A 17,252-nucleotide genomic window follows, 5' to 3' on the forward strand; every position below is an offset into this window, starting at 1 on the left:
CTTCCCAGGCACACCCAAGGAACGTTAGAACTACAGTATGGTAAAAGGGGCAGAATAGGATTGAGTTTAGTCTTTACAAAAGGAAATACTTTTATTTCTGCAGTAAGCAGAGTGTGAAAAGTGGCAGTGACCTCAGTAAGAGCCATGGGATCCGTTTGTACCTTTAAGCTCTTTTCCCATTCTTTTCTCACATGTCAGAGAAGGGAGATGGTACACAATACCAATGCTATAACCCAGACTGGGTCTCTTAACAGTTTTTGTTTGGGGCACAGGCTCTACCCACGTCTAGAATCCTGGCGACATGGACACTGGAACTTCTGTTAGCCTGAGTGAATGGGACTTTAGCCCTAGAGTCCTCCATGTCACATTGCTCACCTAATGCCCAGAGGCTGGCCCCATAGCATTCTGTGTGATACAAGAAGCCAGACCAAATGACTTCTTTTGCTTCATGGTTCCAAAGAAAATCTCCCTACCCGAACCTTGTTCTGGGTTGAAAGAGATCTCCAGCCCCTTGAGACCACAGAGGAGGTGGGACCAGCCTTAGAGGCCATATGTACCCACAGCCCAGCTCACACAGCCAGCACAGAGTCTGGGGCTCTTGTCACATAGGGAGGAGGGTCCCAGGTCATCCCATTCCCATAGGGCAGATGACTAGAAGGCAGCAGGACACGAGTGAGCCAGTGCCTGCAAGAGAAGACAAAAATCATTCTTGAGAAAGGCGCTAGGCCTTTATCAATATCAATGCTCTCTCCAAGTCTTTGGGTATAAGCTCACATACCTCCCTAATTCCAAAACATGGATCAAGAATGTCTTAAATACCATCAGAGGAACTAGCTATCCCTATAAATGTCACTAGAGGGCTAAAGTCACAGGCAAGGATTAACTGGAAAAGGGTGGGAAAGGTGCAGAGAGAACTGAGGCCTGTGCTCATAGTGGCTATCCTTACTGGACAAAGAGACTTAGGGGAGGTACTTTTATTAGGGAACAGTGACTTCCTTGAGCCTAAAGGTCTAAAGCAGGGCCTGGCACATACTATATCAGTATGGTATAGACCTATTTATAATAATCATTCTCAAGAGCTATTGCAGCCTGGAAAGAAGCCACATGTCCTTTATCTAAGGCAAGAGAATAATCTTTATAGCTCTCATGAAGGGCCCATCACACACACCCCCTCACCCCCAGGGTTTGTAATGTTTCACTCTTTACCTTCTTGTGTTCACACCCAGGAACACCTTCCAGTTGTTTAAGCAGCCATAATTATAAGGATTCCTAAATACCTGTAGCCAAGGAAGGACATGTGTGCCCAGGAGGTCCCTTTACTGAAACCCACCCCACTCCCCTCCCTTTTAGACTTGGAGCCTCAGCCAAGACTCTAGCCTTATAAAAATGGTCTCTCCTGCTGGATGCCCCACCTCCCACCCCTATACTCACTTTGCCCTTCAGTGTCAGCCGATGCCTCTCCTTCCTGTTGATATGCCTCTCAATACTGGTCTCACCACGGCTGATGAGGACAGCATGCCATACTGTCAGAGCGCCTAAGGCCAGTGCCACAGAACTAAGAGGAAGTACAGAAAGCACTAGCATAGTTCTTGCAATGTTTCACAAAGGGACTTAACCCCACCATAGCACAAGAAAACCGGTAAAACTCAGCCCACACCCAGTACTTCAATTCTTTATTAATTTAAAGGGATTTAAAAGAACCAATTAACTACCTCCCACTCCAGAAGAAAATGGCAAAGTTCATCACTTTATTATCAAGGAAGACATATATATGTGGGGAGCGTTGATCTTGAGGGATTCCACTGTGTGCCAGTTTCTCAGGAACATACAGAAAAGGGTCTGCTGATGGACCATCCAGACCCTTTTGTGAGAATGGGCTCAGGTCTGACTGAAGGACTAGTGGTAGTGAGCAGTTGGCTCTAAACTCCATCTCAGACTCAGACCCCAGGAACTTAATATTCAAAGCACCAACAAGAACTTTCTGTCCTGGGTATTTGGTTTCGTTTTGTTTTTTCCATATTCAGTTCCCATACCACAGTTCTACAGAATTTACAGTGCAGCCATAGTGTGCTGTGCCTTCATTTGTGCACATCGATACTTTCTGCACCATGGTTAGCCTGAGCAAGAAAACTCAAAGGGCTGTCAGTGGAAGAGGTATGAGACTTGATCTTCTTGGCTTCAGGTATGAGAACTAGCACCCACGGAAGGAAGCTGGAGAAAGGCAGGTTTCAGCTTGGTATAGATATGGAAAAGCTCCCTACAGTATGAGTAGCTGTTCACATGTGGACTGGTCTGGGCTCTGAAAAGAGCCCAGTTTCCTGGTGCCAGAAATCTCTTAACATCTACCCATGTTTGAAGGAGACATTTGTTCAGGGGAGGACTGAACTAAATGGCCTCTAAGACCCTTCCAACTCAGACCATCAGCTTCTAGACTGAATTCTGGTCACGACCATGCCTGATGTTGCTTCTGTGCCCCAAGAATGTTCTCCTTAGCATGGTTTCAGGGAACCAGGCAAGGACATAAGGTGGGAAGTAGGCCCCTAGACCTTGTCTACCACGGGGCCTCAAAATGCACCTGTCTGGGTGGGGGGTGGAACTTGGCTTGCTTCTAGTTGTGGAAGTCCACTAATCCCCTTTTCACTTGGCTCCCATAATTGCTGCTAATGTCAGGCTGTTCCTGAGGATAGCTCAACACACCTCAACTCTTCTTTTGCTCTGAGGAGTTTGCTTTTTTCCTTTAAACAAGCACAGTATCTGAGCATGACTTATCCCTGCTTACTCACAGCAACGAGTATGGTGTGAGTATGCATTGCTAAGAGACATGGAAAGGATCTGAGGGCATCAGCCACGTTTTTTCTCTTTATAGAATTAAGAGTCCAGGAGGCAGGAGAAGTGGGTCAACTTCTCCCAGGGTCTCCAGGGAAACCAAACAGGGATGAGTTTATTCCTGTTCACTCTTCCCTAAGTAACAAGGCTCTCCATCAAGGCCTACTTCTATCAGGGAACAGTGGAGTTAGTACCTGCACAGGAACCATAGGTAAACCAGGCTTTTGTGAGTCATCCTTTCCCGGAAGGAGAAAGCGGGTGGTGGGGTTTGGTGATACGTCTGAAACAAACAGCAACAGAACTTGAGTGTTTTTTGTCCCTTAGCCCAATGCTGTTGCCAGTAGAGGCCCAGCACCCACAGGCATGGCACTGGTCCAGGTTTAGGCCAGAAAGAGACAGAAATAAAGCTAGAGATGAGTCAAGAAAGCAGCCAGATGGGTGGACAGAGCCCAGCAACATCATCACATGGACAAAACACTGGCCAGAGCAGGTCTGAACAAGACGGCAAAAGCGCGGGGGGAAGAGTTGGGCTCAGCCAATAAGGTTTAGACAACACAGATGAGGCTCCAGGGAAGCTATTTCGCCGCCCCTCCCCCTTTTCTCCCCAGTGTGATTCCTGCACCACAGAACTACATCCCCAAGAGGTGAAAAGACCTACACCCTACCTGGCTGACTAGGGTGGGGAAAAGGAAGAAAACAGTGGAGATGGAGGCAAAACTTATCAAGTATAGAACGCGAAGTAAAGGACTTTTACTGTGATGAGGCATGAGGATTGGAGAAGTTTGGTCACAAAGGAGTTTGAGATCTGCTCAGAATAAAGATTCCTAAGGGGTTGGTTGAAGGGAGCTTTTCTTATGAAGGTAGAGACTACTGGAGTTAAAAAAACCAGATTAACCCATTCTGTTTTCTGTCTCTGGACCCTGGAACCCCATTACACAGACCAACAAAGACTCCGTGCTGCTCAGGCCAGCATCAAAGCAGAGCCTTTTCAGTTTGAGGAAGAGTAGGACCGAATAGTTAGGAAACTGATTGGTATAATACAGTAAAGTATTATACCAATCTTAAGTTATTTGTCCAGTACTGGCACTGCTCCCAGGGACTAGAGCCCCAATGCCCTGTGCCCAGTGCAGAGAACCACCCATAGCACACCACTCTACAGCCTCCAGAGGCCCTAGAGCTAGCGAGGCCAGGGTACCTCTCCAGACCTATAACCCCAGGCCTGAGCAGCAGGAGGCAGTGAGTGGGACGGCCCACCTGATTGGCAGCCACCTGTAGTTTGTTCCTGTCGAGCTGTTTCATTTTCTATGGGGATGGAAAACAGTACCGGTTATATTCTCTGGCCTTGGGATGGGAGCTTTGCCAGCCCCACTCCAGAGTGATAGACTTCTCCTATACCATTGCTGCCCTAAGGCTCCTCCTCACCCCTCAGCCCCCACTGCTCACCTCAAGGGCAGCATAAGCTTCCCGGAACATATCCCAGCTGCCAAAGCTGCAGTAGACACAGCCCAGGGTCATGAAGAAGCAGAAGGAAAAGAAGTACCGGTGGTTGTAGTGGCCCACACAATTGTTCATCCAAGCTGGGAGTGAGGACTTAAGGATCAGCCTGGCCAGCAGCCTCCAAGGGGAACCTGGGGTACAGGGTGCTGGCCACCTGGCCAGGCTGGGGAGAGCTGAGGATGCTGCTTCCGAGCTCCCCAGGCCTGCATGTGCCACACTCGAAGAACAAGTAGCTGAGTTCTGAAGGCCAGTCCTTCAGGGACAGAGCTACTGCAGCCACATGCTAAGTTGGAAGACAACTCTTCCAAGTCTCCCAGAACTCCCATAAGTCCATTCTGGCATATTGGGAATTAAGATCCTTAGGAAAGGCAAGCTGTGCCTGCCATTCACCTTAATGTTGCTACTGGCTCCTGCCTTGACCTATGATGGGGAGCCATTACTGAGCACCTGTGGGAAGAAGGGAAGGCACCTGGAGTCCTAGCAAGCCAAAGCAAGAGAACAGCATCCTTACCTCAATCCTTTCTCTAGCTACATCCATTTCTACAGGGCCTGTCCAGTTCTGTGCTCATTTCTGTTCTCAAGGAAATAACTGGCTTCCAAGCCTTTTTTCCTTCTATAATTTTTTGGGGGGGGGCAGAGATAATAGTTAAGGCTATATTTCCCCAAAGCCTCCCAGGCCTGTTTTTTGTCCTAGTAAAGGGCCAAGTTCTCCAGAAAGTACCATTTAGTCTTTCCTGTGTTTTTTCCTAAGTGTTTTAAAATACATTGGTAGTGGGTGGGGAGGGGGTTGGGAAAGCTCCTGTTGCTTAAGAGGTAGAATCAAGAAGATATAGGAGGAAACAGGCTGGCTGGGCATCAGTGGATTCAGGGAGCCTTGGTAAAAGGATACGGCAGTGGTGATCCATTTTCAGCACACACCTGTAAGGAAGAACAGGACTTTGCATTACCATGGAGCAAGATGCTGAGAAGCTACTCCAACTTGTGCTTCTGCAAGGGTTGATGTTTTTAGGGATTATACCTGACTCTAGGTAAAGGGGCAAGTAACAAGGCCAAAAGAAAGGCAAGGAAATGGGAGAGACAATGAGAAAGGCCAACCTGTTACAGATGCTGCAGTGGTGTGTTCTCGCTGGCTTGGGATAAATGCACTTCTTGCAGATAGATACAGTAGCAAGGTCAGTCTTGGCCTGTATTGGAAGAGAACTGGTCAAGGCCTCAGTTTTTTAGTTACTGAAGGGGTCTTTTTTAAAAAAATTATTTATTTTTAGTTTTCAACATTAACTTCCATAAGATTTTGAGTTTTGAATTTTCTCTCCCCTCCCCAAGATGGCATGCAGTCTGATACAGGTTCTACTTATACATTCATATTAAACATTTTCACATTAGTCATGATGTAAAGAATAGAACTAATGAGAGGAATTACAAGGAGGAAACAAAACAAAACAAAAAAAGAAGAAGAAAAAGAGAGCAAATAATATGCTTCCATGGACAGGATTTTCCATTGTGAGTCTTCCGGAGTTGTCTAAGATCTGAAAGGGACCTTTTTTGAAACCAGTGGCAACGAAGAATTCTTGAAGAGTTCTGCTCCCAAACCTTGCTGCCCACTTGCTAGAATATAGGTTTGCTGGTCTATTCGTTTTACCCTGGTGCTCTGCTGTGCCTTCCCTGAGCCTTACCTGGGGTGGGTATCCAGGAGGGGTGGTGATGGCCTGGTAGTAGTGGAAGACGATGAGGATGAGGTTCCAGTGACTGTAGACGAAGTGCCAGCAGATTCGGGGCACTGAATAAGTGTGGAGGATCAAGGGCAAGACACACAGGTAGGCAATAGCCACAATGGAGCTTGTCAGCACAATCACCAGGGCCACAAAGACCTGCCAACGGTAGGAAGTCAACACTTAGCTGTTAGTGAAGTATGGAGAGATGGCACCCCACAACTAAGGTACAAGAGGAGGAAAAAAAATAGAACCTAGTTTTGTAAAGTCTTTTGTGGAGTCTTCAAATAAAGCCATCTATCCCCATCCTTCCACCCAAGAGGTCACAGTATCTGTTAAGCTAACCCCAAGCTATAGAATCCTGGCAATACTCACCACCCCAAACCAGCGGATCACATTGTCAACGAGCCAATACACAGGCTCAAAAGCAGAGTCAATGGCAGTGTCACTGCCCCCAAAGGAGTTGTAGAGTAGAGAACGCAGACAGACTTTTCCATAACGCCAACGAAGTGCAAGGTTCCGAAGTAATGGTGGGCATCGACGTCTGTAGCCCAGGAGGAGAAGCAAACGAAAGCATAGGCGTGCCGGCCCCAGCAATAAGGACCGGCGGCTTCGCATGACCTCCTACAGCAAGATAAATAGCCAGTGAACACCCAAACTTCTGGGTTCCACCAGACAAAGTGACGATTAAAGACCATTTTAGGTCACACTCAGCCTGCCCCTAATGACTTACCTATCCCAATTACCACAGGATAGAGGTCCTACATTTAGGTCTGAAGAATCAAACTTAATTGAATACACAAACACAATTGTAACTCACATTTTTAACACATAAGCACTGTGTAAACTTCCCAAATGTAAGATAATACAAGTATTATGCCTACTTTCCAATTAAAGGAACAGGCTCGAAAGTGGAGTAGCTTGACAAGAGTCACATCTAAATGAGGATTTGAATCCAGATCTAAATCCAGCATTTTTTCCATTACACAATGCTTACTCCTAACATGAGAAGTCTGGTCATTAAATGACATCTCTTTTGCATCAAGAGGGACAGAAAAGAACTGACCCGCACCAAGCAAAATCTTACTCTGGATTTCTCTGTAGAACAGGAACCAAGAGGGGGGACGTTAAACAAACAGAAACGACAACAAACCACTCAAGTGCATTACCACTGCAAGGAGAGAATGCGACAAAGCCTGCTGGCTTCAGCAATGGCGGAGGTGTTGAGAAAGCTGCCTGTGATGGAGCTCTCCCCCTTGCTTGCCTTCCCCCACTCACCTCACGCTTCTAATGCTTTCCACTCGTGGACGACCAACCCTTGTAGCTAGGACTAGCCACATGAGGATGTGAAACCACTCTGGAGTGGGTCCTGTTCCTAGATCTTTGATGTCATCTATATCCGTGGAGAAAGCTATCAGCTCTCAGCTTCAGAGACCTCAGCCTGGTAGCATGAAATTCCCAGGCTTTTTGGTTTCCAATCTCCTCAGTCAGCCCAAACTATCATATGATACTATGAACGACTCATATGGTACTTTATGGTTACAAAGATACATCTCCTTTGATCCTCAAAACATCCCTATGATGTAACCAGTGGAATAAATGTGATTGTCCCCATTTTACGGATGAGGAAACAGATTCAGAGAGATGAAGAGACCTACCCAAGATCACCCAGCCAGGAAGTCCAGGTCTTATGTTCTTTCTCCTGCCTCTTCTGTGACACAAACCTTGACACCTTTTCTAATCTCCCTATTCAGAGACTAAGGGACCACCAAGATATGGGTAGTAAGATGATCCCACTTCCAACCTAGAAGTGACAAAAAAAAAACTGGGGATGTCACATATTTATTTAAAGGCTGCCTGTGTCCCACTACTCAGGTTCAGATCCTTTTTGAGAACACGATCTGGCCTGTGAAATTTCGTCCTTTCCTGCACTAGTTTGAAGTTAACCTAATGATTCTCTTAACCTCCCCCCCACACACACACACTCCCCTTTGTCCCAAGGAGAAATAAATGCCTTCTCTACAGTGATTGCCCCTCATAGGTCTGCTTCTTAGCTTATCTCCCCAGCACTCCAAATTCTTTAATATCTTCAAATGTGTTCCTTCTCTCTGGCTGTGGAATAGCATAGCAATGGAAGGGGGAAGGATAACTAAATATTTTTATCTAGAGACCTCTGTGGATACCTAACTCATTTTGTGAATAAGGTTGTCTATTATCGAAGAGCAGATTATCTCATTTGTTGTGTTGGAGGCAGGATAGTGCTGCTTTGCTCTCAACTCCTGTTAACTTATTTATTTAGAATGAAGTCTGAAACCCAGACGAAACTGGAGGAGGTCAATGCACATCTAGACACAGTTTCAGTTCAGTAACTAGATCAGCATCCCTTCCTCCCACCCAAGAAAAGCCTTTAAATACAAATATTCCATCTTTTATTCCTGCACACCTGCCCAAGGAAAAGCGTGAGAGAGAATGAGAGAGAATGAGAGAGAGAGAGAGAGAGCAAGAGCGAGAGCGAGCGCAGTAAGTAGCACTGCTCTGGCCAGAACCTTGAAGCAGTCAGAAGTGATGCTGTCTATCGCAGCATGGATCAGGAAGCTCTCCCAACTCCCTGACACCAGAGCAATCAGGGATAAAATATCATAGGATAGAAAATATAGAAACTTTGAAGCTCCCTCAAGACTCAACTCAAATCCCATCTTCTGTTGGAGGCCTTTCCTGGTCCCCCTACTCCTATTACTGCCTTCTCTCTGATTATTTCCTTCTATCCACTCTGTTTAAATCTTATAGGTACCACGGATCCAGCATTAGCATGGGAGATCCCTGAGGGCAAGAACAGTGTTTTTGCCCTGTATTCCCATCACAGCATAGTGCCCAGCACATAATAAGTGCTTAAAAAATACTTATGGACTAACTAGCTGACTCTACTGTCATTTGGTTTAAAGTATGATTTCCAGAAGAACAGGCAGGCATATTCAAATGTAAAAACAAACAAAAAAACCTGAAACTAAGCAAAAATTTTTTATCCCATTTTGGGTCATATAAACTACTTTTAATTGGTACAGATAATAAAAAGTGGACTATACTGTTTAAAATAACTTTTTTTAAAACACTGGTGACTTTCCTACGGGAATAGATTTAAATTAAATCGCACTTATCTAAAACTCTCCATTCCTCTAATATTAGGATGACCAGATGCCCTCTCCACAGACTGTAAACTCTAGGAAGTCATCTCTTTAATCAGTTTCTGATCTCTACCCACGGAACAATCCTGTCTCAGAGCTTAAACTTGCCATCCTACATCTAATTTCACTGTTCACGTTTGCTGGATAGGTTTCCATTTCGGGAAGGGCAGCGAGGAGGGACGTGTTGCCCACCCATCTGTTCCTTCTAGGGCCACCACCCTAGGAAGGCAAACTGAAAATGCCATGTTACTTCAATATCTCACCGTGATTGCAGGTCCACGGATAACTCATTGGATAAAAATGTCTGAGGATGCAGGGCTCTCCCTTAAAATAGGGAGGGGGCAGCACAACAGAGAGTCCCCTGACCAAAAGCAAAACTTTCTTGGGGGCCCGCGGGTAGGCAGGGGTGTTCGAGAGCACAGGGGTAGGCAACGAGGTTAACATTTAACCAGGCTCGGTGACAGAGGGCTCACGTCCTAACCCTGGGCAGCTAAAGCCAACTCACTCTGCCAGGTAGGGAAGCAGGTGCAATTCAGCCGCTCGCCATCAGAGCCCGGAAGGAGGGTGGATGGGGGGTGAGAATAAAGAAGCCCCTCCACCTTACTACACACATTCTCCCCCCAAGGACTTGGAGGTGTCCTGGCAAGGCCGAAGCCCCTACCTCAGGACGTTCCGGAGCGCAGAGGCGCACCCACTGACCCCTCTCGCGCCCCGTATTTCCACGCCTTCAGTGGCTGGGGGCCCGAGATCCCGAGGGAAAGGAAAGAGGTGGGGGAGGAGATTGAGATCCCGGAGGCCCTCTTACCTCCTGCCTGACGGACAACGACCCAGTGGAGCCCCGAAGCCTTCACGGCTCACCGCAGCCTCTGCCGAAGCCGACCCCGGCCCCAATCAGCCAGACCCACCATCCCCCGCCCCCACCGTTAGCGGCGCCAGGACCGCTACCACTCCGGCCTCCCATACGGCGCAAGCGCGGGAAGCCCAGCGCCCCGCCCCCTCTTCCTCCTCCCGAGGTACCCTGGGAGTTGAAGTTCTAGGAGGAGAGGGAAGCCATTGAGGTGGCCCCGGAGAAGCCACGTGGTACGACAGCCAATTGGCAGTTCTGTTGCGCAGGCCCTCAGCTCTCGTTTCGGCCAATGGATTGACAATTGGCCTCCCGCAATGGTTTTTGGGAGGTCATGGCTATGGCGCCGCCGATGCGGTACTGCGTCCCAGGTGAGTGAGGCGCCGGGGAAGGGAGGTCGGACTCGGCGAGCTGCCGCGGAGGGCCCGCCTGTCCCAGGTGGCCCTGTGGGCCCAGGGGCCGGATGGGGGGGGAGGGACACCGCGTTTGTCCTCCGCAGGCGAACGACTGTGTAACTTGGAGGAGGCCAGCCCCGGCAGCGGCACCTACACCCGGCACGGCTACATCTTCTCCTCGCTCTCCGGCTGCCTGGTGAAGACGAGCGACAACGGCGAGGTGAGGCCAGCCGCGCCCCCGGGCCCGCGCCGGCCTCTCGGGGCCTCGCAATGGGCGCAGCGGACTGCCCACGCCGGGGCGCCCCGTAGGCCTTTGCATCCCCAAAGCCTGCCCAATGGTCGGTTACCAGGCCGACCCAGTGGCCTTTAGGCCCCCTGAATCCTCCCTGTGGCCCGCGAGCCCAGCCCCCTTGACTTGGTACTGAGTAGAGCTCACGGACCTGTTCTTCGTTCCTTCTGCAGCTTCCGGTGGTGTCGGTGACGAGAGAGACCGAGTCCCAGATGCTGCCAGATGTGGGAACGATCGTAACCTGCAAGGTACGGTCACGCCCTCCACCCTCCCTAGCTTCCAAGTGCCCGGGTCAAGGGCTTTCCATCCCTCCCCATTGACTAGTAGTTGTGGTCAGGGCAGTAATCAGCGGGCGAGCCGGTGGTTCTGAGGTTTGTTTCATCGTGTTGCCTTTTTAAGTACAAAAAGATCTTCCTGTTTTACAGAGAACTTGTCATTTTCCTACTCAGTAAGGCTTCCCCATTCTGAACTTTAAAAGCTGGAGGTTTATTCTTTAGAGACAAAAACCAAAAGCAAAAACTCTTACTATTCAGAGGTTCTAGTGAATTTCAGATCTCATTAGGCACGTTTAAGGAAAGGAAGTATGAATTCATCTTGTGTCACTAAAACTCCTCGAGGTTGAAGGCTATGGTAATGTTAAATATAGCAGAAGAGTGTATGTGTTGTAATGTTGAGCCAGACTGAACGGCAGTGGTAGTAATTCACATTTATACAGGATAATCCAAAAGATTTAGTGCAGTTTTAAACTTTAATAGGTTCCTGTGTCTAAGCTTCAATATAATTTAAAACTTACCTTAGACTTTCAGAACACCCTGTATAACATTCTGCAGTTTATAAAATGTTAAGAACTCAGTGAGATAGTGCAAATATCACAGTCTTAATTTTACAAATGAAAAAACAGCATACAGCATTTCAAAGTTTTAAGTCTATTTTCTTGATTCTTTAGGGTCCCAAAAGGCCCACAGATCAGTTGTCCAAAGATTCAAGCTTCCTGGGATGCCTTACACTTGTATAATGCCTTTATACCTCTTAACATGCTTTCATATTATTTCATTTGGTATTCTGAAATAGGGTAGATATTGCCTTCCCCAAATTATTGAGAAAAATGAAGCAAAAATTAAGTAACCAAGTAACCTACCTAGTTAATAGGATAGCTAAAGTAGAACCTATTTCTCTTAGTTCCTGGTTTAGGATTCTCTGCCATATACCACTAGGATTTCTTTATCTGACAGCTGCTATTTTTAATCCATCCCTTATCTTCTCTATGGCACAGGTCTCCAGCATTAATTCTCGCTTTGCCAAAGTACATATCTTATATGTGGGATCCACACCACTCAAGAACTCCTTTAGAGGAACTATCAGGTAGGAAGCTTTAAATTTTCTTTATTTTACTTCAAAATAGTCTGGGATTTTAAACAAAATATTACAGATCTACATCCACCATGTTTCTTTTCCATATCTCTGTGATCTCCATTTTGTCTCACAGAGAAAGTTTGGACTAGGGTAGTAAATTTGACTGAAGCATGGGTTTGGCAAGCATCAGGATGATATATGCCCAACCAGAAGTGATTTTAAGGATGTTAGGCATTATTTCCCTTAAAAGATTACATGTAATTCCACATCCAGAAAAAGAACCATGGAGTCTGAATACAGGTCAAAGCATACTATTTGCTCTCTTTTTTTGTTGTCATTTCTTCTTTCTCCTGGTTTCTCCCATTGGTTCTAATTCTTCTTTACTAATGTGAAAATATGTTTAATATTAATGTATATGTATAGCCTGTGTTAGATTGCACACTGTCTTGGGGAGGGGGAGGAAACTGAGAACTCAAAATCATATGAATGTGAATGTTGAAAACTAAAACTTTTTTGAAAAAATTAAAAAAGATTACATGTAATTGCAGCCGTATAAGCCAACCCTGATGATTATTAGAAATGGGACAAGTTATTGGGTGGGATTGTTTTTTCTTAGTTTTCCATTGAAAGGGGGACAGAAATCATTTTTCATTGGCGGCAAGGTCATTTATTCTTTGATCTCTGGAAGTCTCTTCCATCCTAGGATTCTGTATAACTCTGCAGTCATTTTCTACTAGTTCTTTCCTGGAGGAGTTGCTAATTTTTCTTGTACTTTCTTAGCTGTCCTGAAACTCTTTCTCCCCAGACTCTGCCCTAGGAACAATTGCTGACTCTTCTGTTAGGCCTCTTGTGACCCGATAGAAGTCTTAGCCCAAGGTGTAATATTGGGATGAGTTTCCATCTTGTGCCTCTGGGTGGCAGCTAAATAACAAATATAACTTGTCCCAACTCCTAGCTGCTCTGGCTCTTCCCCAGACTTGGCCCTAGAAAGCAAATTCTCTTAAAGAATTAACTGTTTAAAAAAATTTCCTTGCAGGAAGGAAGATGTTCGAGCTACTGAAAAAGACAAGGTAATGATAAAAAAAAAACCTTATAGATAGGGAATCTCAAAGTTCCTATTATTGTAATTAATTTCAAAGACCATTTTTGAGGAGTGAGTCAAAGAAAGAGCCCCACAGTGATACTAAAGTTGTCATCTTTCTGCTACTGTAATAATTTCCCCTCTTCCCACATTGCCCCCCAAGTCCTTTTCTCCCTGTGAAATTGTTGTTTATTGACCAGAGAGGAACAGTTTGCTTTGTCTTCTAGTTTGGGCATGTCTTTCTAGCTTACTGACATTTCTGCAAATCTAACTATGGGTTCTAATTCTGAGCCAGATGTGGGAGCTTTTAGCTAGGTCAGAATCCTAGGCTCTGGGACTGCAGATTTCCAAATAGATACTTTGTTCCTTTAAGAGTAAAAGGGATTAAGATGTGATTTCTACCCTCTGGGAGAGAATGAACTGAATTCAAATGAAATGGTTAATTCCAAAGCAAAGCAAATAGATAAGTACTTGTGGTCCCCTGGAACTATGAAAATCTGCACAAAGATGGCATTCATTCATTTCAGTGAACTGAACACCATTGATCTGTGCTATGCTAGAGCCTCCTGCTAATTAGTCAGCCAGCTTCACAGCCTCTGCATGCTCCTGGTCACCTTACTTGCCTTCACCCCACATGGCCAGATTTTGCCTTTTATACCCCTACAGCATCTCTTCTTACTTGTACAGCCTCTTACTCCTTGCCTTAACACAGACACCCTTACTCTCTGTTCAAATGATTCTCCTCAAGGCCAAGTCTGATCATGTCATTCCCCTATTTGGTAAACTTCATTGGCTCCTTATTGCCCTTAGGATAAATGTCTCTGTGTAGCTTGTAAAACCCTGGCCAGCCTCTTTCCAGCCTTGTTCTACATTTCTGCCTTTCCCACACACTGCAGTCCAGGCAAAGTGGCCTTGCTATTCATCAAATACTCTGGCGCCTCTCTGTACCTTTGTACTGGCTAACCATAGTGCTCAGAATGCCCTCCCACCTTGTCCCCACCAGTTATTGCCCTTCATTGACTTCAGAACTACTGCTAAAATTCAATGTGAAGCCTTTCCTGATATCCACAGCTGCTGGTGCCTTCCTGCGAAAAGTTACTTTGTATTTATTTTATATATACATGTGTCATGTCCCCATCCCTAGAATATAAGCTCTTCTGAGGGAAAAGGGTTGTTGTTTTTATCTTTGTAGCCCTAGAACTGTGTCCAACATAAAATAAGCACTTAATAAGTTCTTAATTTCTCTCCTTGCAGGTTGAAATATATAAGAGTTTCCGCCCAGGTGACATCGTGCTGGCTAAAGTGGTATCCTTTATCCCTGTCCATGTTGGTTTGTTTTTTTGGTGTTGGGTTTTTTTTAAGCATGTTTTCCCATTAGGCATGATGTAAAGAAGAATTAGAACTGATGGGAGGAACCATGAGATTGAAGCAATAATGCAAAACAACAAAAGAAAAGGAAAGCAAATGGTATGCTTCCATGTGCATTCAGACTCCATCATTCTTCCTCTGAATGTGGATAGCATTTTCCATTGTGAGTCTTTTGGAGTTGTCTTAAGATCCTTGCATCATGTGAAGAAATTAAAGCTATCTATGGTCACATGAAAAAATGCTCTAAATCGTTATTGATTAGAGAAATGCAAATCAAAACAGCTCTGAGGTACCACATCACACCTATCAGATTGGCCAACATGACAAAACAGGAAAATGATAAATGTTGGAGAAGATGTGGGAAAATTGGAACACTAATACATTGTTGGTGGAGTTGTGAACTGATCCAACCATTTTGGAGAACAATTTGGAACTATGCCCAAAGGGCTATAAAAATGTGCATACCCTTTGATCCAGCAATAGCACTTCTAGAGCTATATCCCAAAGAGATCAAACAAATGGGAAAAGGACCCACATGTACAAAAATATTCATAGCAGCTCTTTTTGTGGTGGCAAAGAATTGGAAATTGAGAGGGTGCCCATCAATTGGGGAATGGCTGAGCAAGTTGTGGTATATGAATGTAATGGAATATTATTGTGATATAAGAAATTGATGGAACAGGCTGACTTCAGAAAAACCTGGGAAGACTTATATGGTCTGATGCTGAGTGAAGTGAGCAGAACCAAGAAGACTTTGTGCACAATAACAGCCACGTTATGCAATGACTAATATTATTAAACTGAACCCTTCTCAGCATTACGAGGATCTAAGACATCTCCAGAGGCCTCGGGATGGAAAATGCTGTCCACATCCAAAGAAAGAACTATGGAAGTCGAATCGCTATCACTTGTTTTCACCTTCTGCTGAGTTTTGTTTCATCTTTCTGATGGTTCCTCCTATTGGTTTTAATTTTTACTTACAACCTCACTAATGTGAAAATATGTTTCATGGGTATGTAAATGTAAAGCCTATGTCAGATTGTGCGCCGTCTTGGGGAGGTGGGGGGAGGAAGGGGGAGAAAAGTTTTCAACTCAACAGCATATGGAAGTGATTGTTGATAAATCAATAAATTAATAAAATTTAAAAAATTAAAACTAAAATTAAAAAAAAAGATTCTTGCATCAATGCTGCTATTCTGTAAAGGGAAGAGGAGAGCTATAGTCAGGAAAGCCCAAGTAGCAAGAGAGGGAAGCCTTTTTTCCCACTGAGTGAAAACGGCTTTTTGGCTTAACATATTTTCCTTAACCAAACACATATGACTAGATTTCCCTAGGTGATGCACAGTCCAATTACCTGTTGACAACTGCAGAAAATGAGCTGGGAGTGGTGGTGGCCCACAGTGAATCAGGTGGATCATCGCTGCTATATCCCACTAAAAACTGCCTCTTTCTGTCTCTTGGAGCAGAGGTTTGGGACAAAAATATCTCTCTCTTCTCATCACCTGCTTTTTTAATTATCTATCATATGGCATTGGGGGAGCTGTTTTTGAAGTTGTGTTAAATCTTGCTATTAATGTAGGGACACAAGAGCCGTTCACTGGAATGGTGAGATACCGGAATAAGTAGCATAGAGATGTTTTTGCAGTTTCATGCCCTGGCTGACTCAGAATTTTTCTCCAGCAGGTGTTCAGATGGTACCCATCAGCTGGTGTGAGATGCAGTGTCCCAGGACACACACTAAAGAATTCCGCAAAGTAGCACGAGTACAGCCTGAGTTCCTGCAGACATAAGTAGCTACATCCTTTCCCCATAGTGGGGGTGTCTATTTTCTAGTATCCACATATGATCAAAACAAAAAGACCTTGGGCTTACCAGAAACCACATTTGGAAATAACTGCCTGAAGCTTCCACTGTACACGGAGGATTATTCCTGAGCCTTTCACCACAAATCCCACAGATGGATTTTCTCTCCCCTTTGAGATGCCAGCAAAAGAAAACTGTCTGATGATGGAAGCAGCCAACAAAGTGATTTTCTGTTCCTTTCCTACTCCTCGATAGTGCTGTAAATGTGGCTTGTTTGTTTTCTTCAGACAAATAAAGCATTTTTACTGAAAGACTTTTCTGATCCATGGAGTCCTGGAAAGCTTTCAATGTCCAGTTGAGTTTAGATTTGGTAGAAAATAGGGAGTCATTTAATGTTTATGAGGCAGTGGGTAACAAATTAATATAGCTACAATGGAAAGGATTCGTTGGACAAGGGAGGAAGTCAAGGAGAACCATTAGAAGGCTATTGCAGTAGTCCTAGTGACTAGTGCTTTCCTGAATAAAGACAGTGACAATGGGAATGGACAGTACTATAGAAACACAAGTTTCCTTATAATCCTTTTTCTAGATTCCATGAAAATGACAAATCCATTTGTATCCCCTCTCAGGATACTAATCCTTCATTTCAAGTTGTTTCGTTGCATAATTCTCAAGGTTATGGCTTGTTTCATCCATCATATCTCAGGTTGGTGGCACTGCAGTGTCCTATGGAGAGGCACCTTATGTCACTGGTAAACTGGCTCCAGTCAATCCTTCACTTAGCTTTCAAAGCAGTCGTCCTAAATCAAAGTCTGACCACATCATCTTGCTACACAATAAATTAACTGGCTCCCTTTCAGTCACCTGCATATCAAATATAAAATTCTATTGGGTATCCAATGCCC

The 17,252-nt window shown here is 45.1% G+C and overlaps 2 protein-coding genes across 8 annotated transcripts; one reads left to right on the forward strand and one right to left on the reverse strand.

The window, feature by feature from the left end:
* Positions 1-65: 65 nt before the first annotated feature.
* Positions 66-10,154, reverse strand: ZDHHC16 (zDHHC palmitoyltransferase 16). 4 transcript variants are annotated; one of them, XM_020997103.2, is made up of 12 exons: positions 10,020-10,152; positions 7,691-7,836; positions 6,408-6,656; positions 5,997-6,191; positions 5,419-5,507; positions 5,213-5,241; positions 4,270-4,403; positions 4,081-4,128; positions 3,021-3,106; positions 1,432-1,555; positions 1,207-1,277; positions 66-684 (listed from the first exon to the last, which is right to left on the reverse strand). In XM_020997103.2, exons 3-12 carry the CDS (start codon positions 6,648-6,650, stop codon positions 570-572), a joined length of 1,134 nt encoding a protein of 377 aa, XP_020852762.1. In that variant the 5' UTR covers positions 6,651-6,656; positions 7,691-7,836; positions 10,020-10,152; the 3' UTR covers positions 66-569. The 4 variants fall into 4 exon arrangements, with proteins under 4 accessions (XP_020852762.1, XP_020852761.1, XP_020852763.1 ...); XM_020997102.2 differs by lacking the exon at positions 7,691-7,836; XM_020997104.2 differs by lacking the exons at positions 4,081-4,128; positions 7,691-7,836 and having other exon boundaries at positions 10,020-10,153.
* An 83-nt stretch (positions 10,155-10,237) lies between these two features.
* Positions 10,238-16,658, forward strand: EXOSC1 (exosome component 1). Of its 4 annotated transcripts, none has more exons than XM_020997107.2 (8): positions 10,238-10,429; positions 10,558-10,673; positions 10,916-10,990; positions 12,016-12,104; positions 13,132-13,165; positions 14,431-14,481; positions 15,869-16,012; positions 16,225-16,658. In XM_020997107.2, exons 1-8 carry the CDS (start codon positions 10,393-10,395, stop codon positions 16,300-16,302), a joined length of 624 nt encoding a protein of 207 aa, XP_020852766.1. In that variant the 5' UTR covers positions 10,238-10,392; the 3' UTR covers positions 16,303-16,658. The 4 variants fall into 4 exon arrangements, with proteins under 4 accessions (XP_020852766.1, XP_020852767.1, XP_020852768.1 ...); XM_020997108.2 differs by having other exon boundaries at positions 10,239-10,429; positions 16,228-16,658; XM_020997109.2 differs by having other exon boundaries at positions 10,246-10,429; positions 15,869-15,953.
* The last annotated feature ends 594 nt before the right edge of the window (positions 16,659-17,252 follow it).

This window comes from Phascolarctos cinereus, unplaced genomic scaffold (genome assembly GCF_003287225.1).
Source record: "Phascolarctos cinereus isolate Bilbo 61053 unplaced genomic scaffold, phaCin_HiC Scaffold_3;HRSCAF=262, whole genome shotgun sequence".
Taxonomy (NCBI): domain Eukaryota; kingdom Metazoa; phylum Chordata; class Mammalia; order Diprotodontia; family Phascolarctidae; genus Phascolarctos; species Phascolarctos cinereus.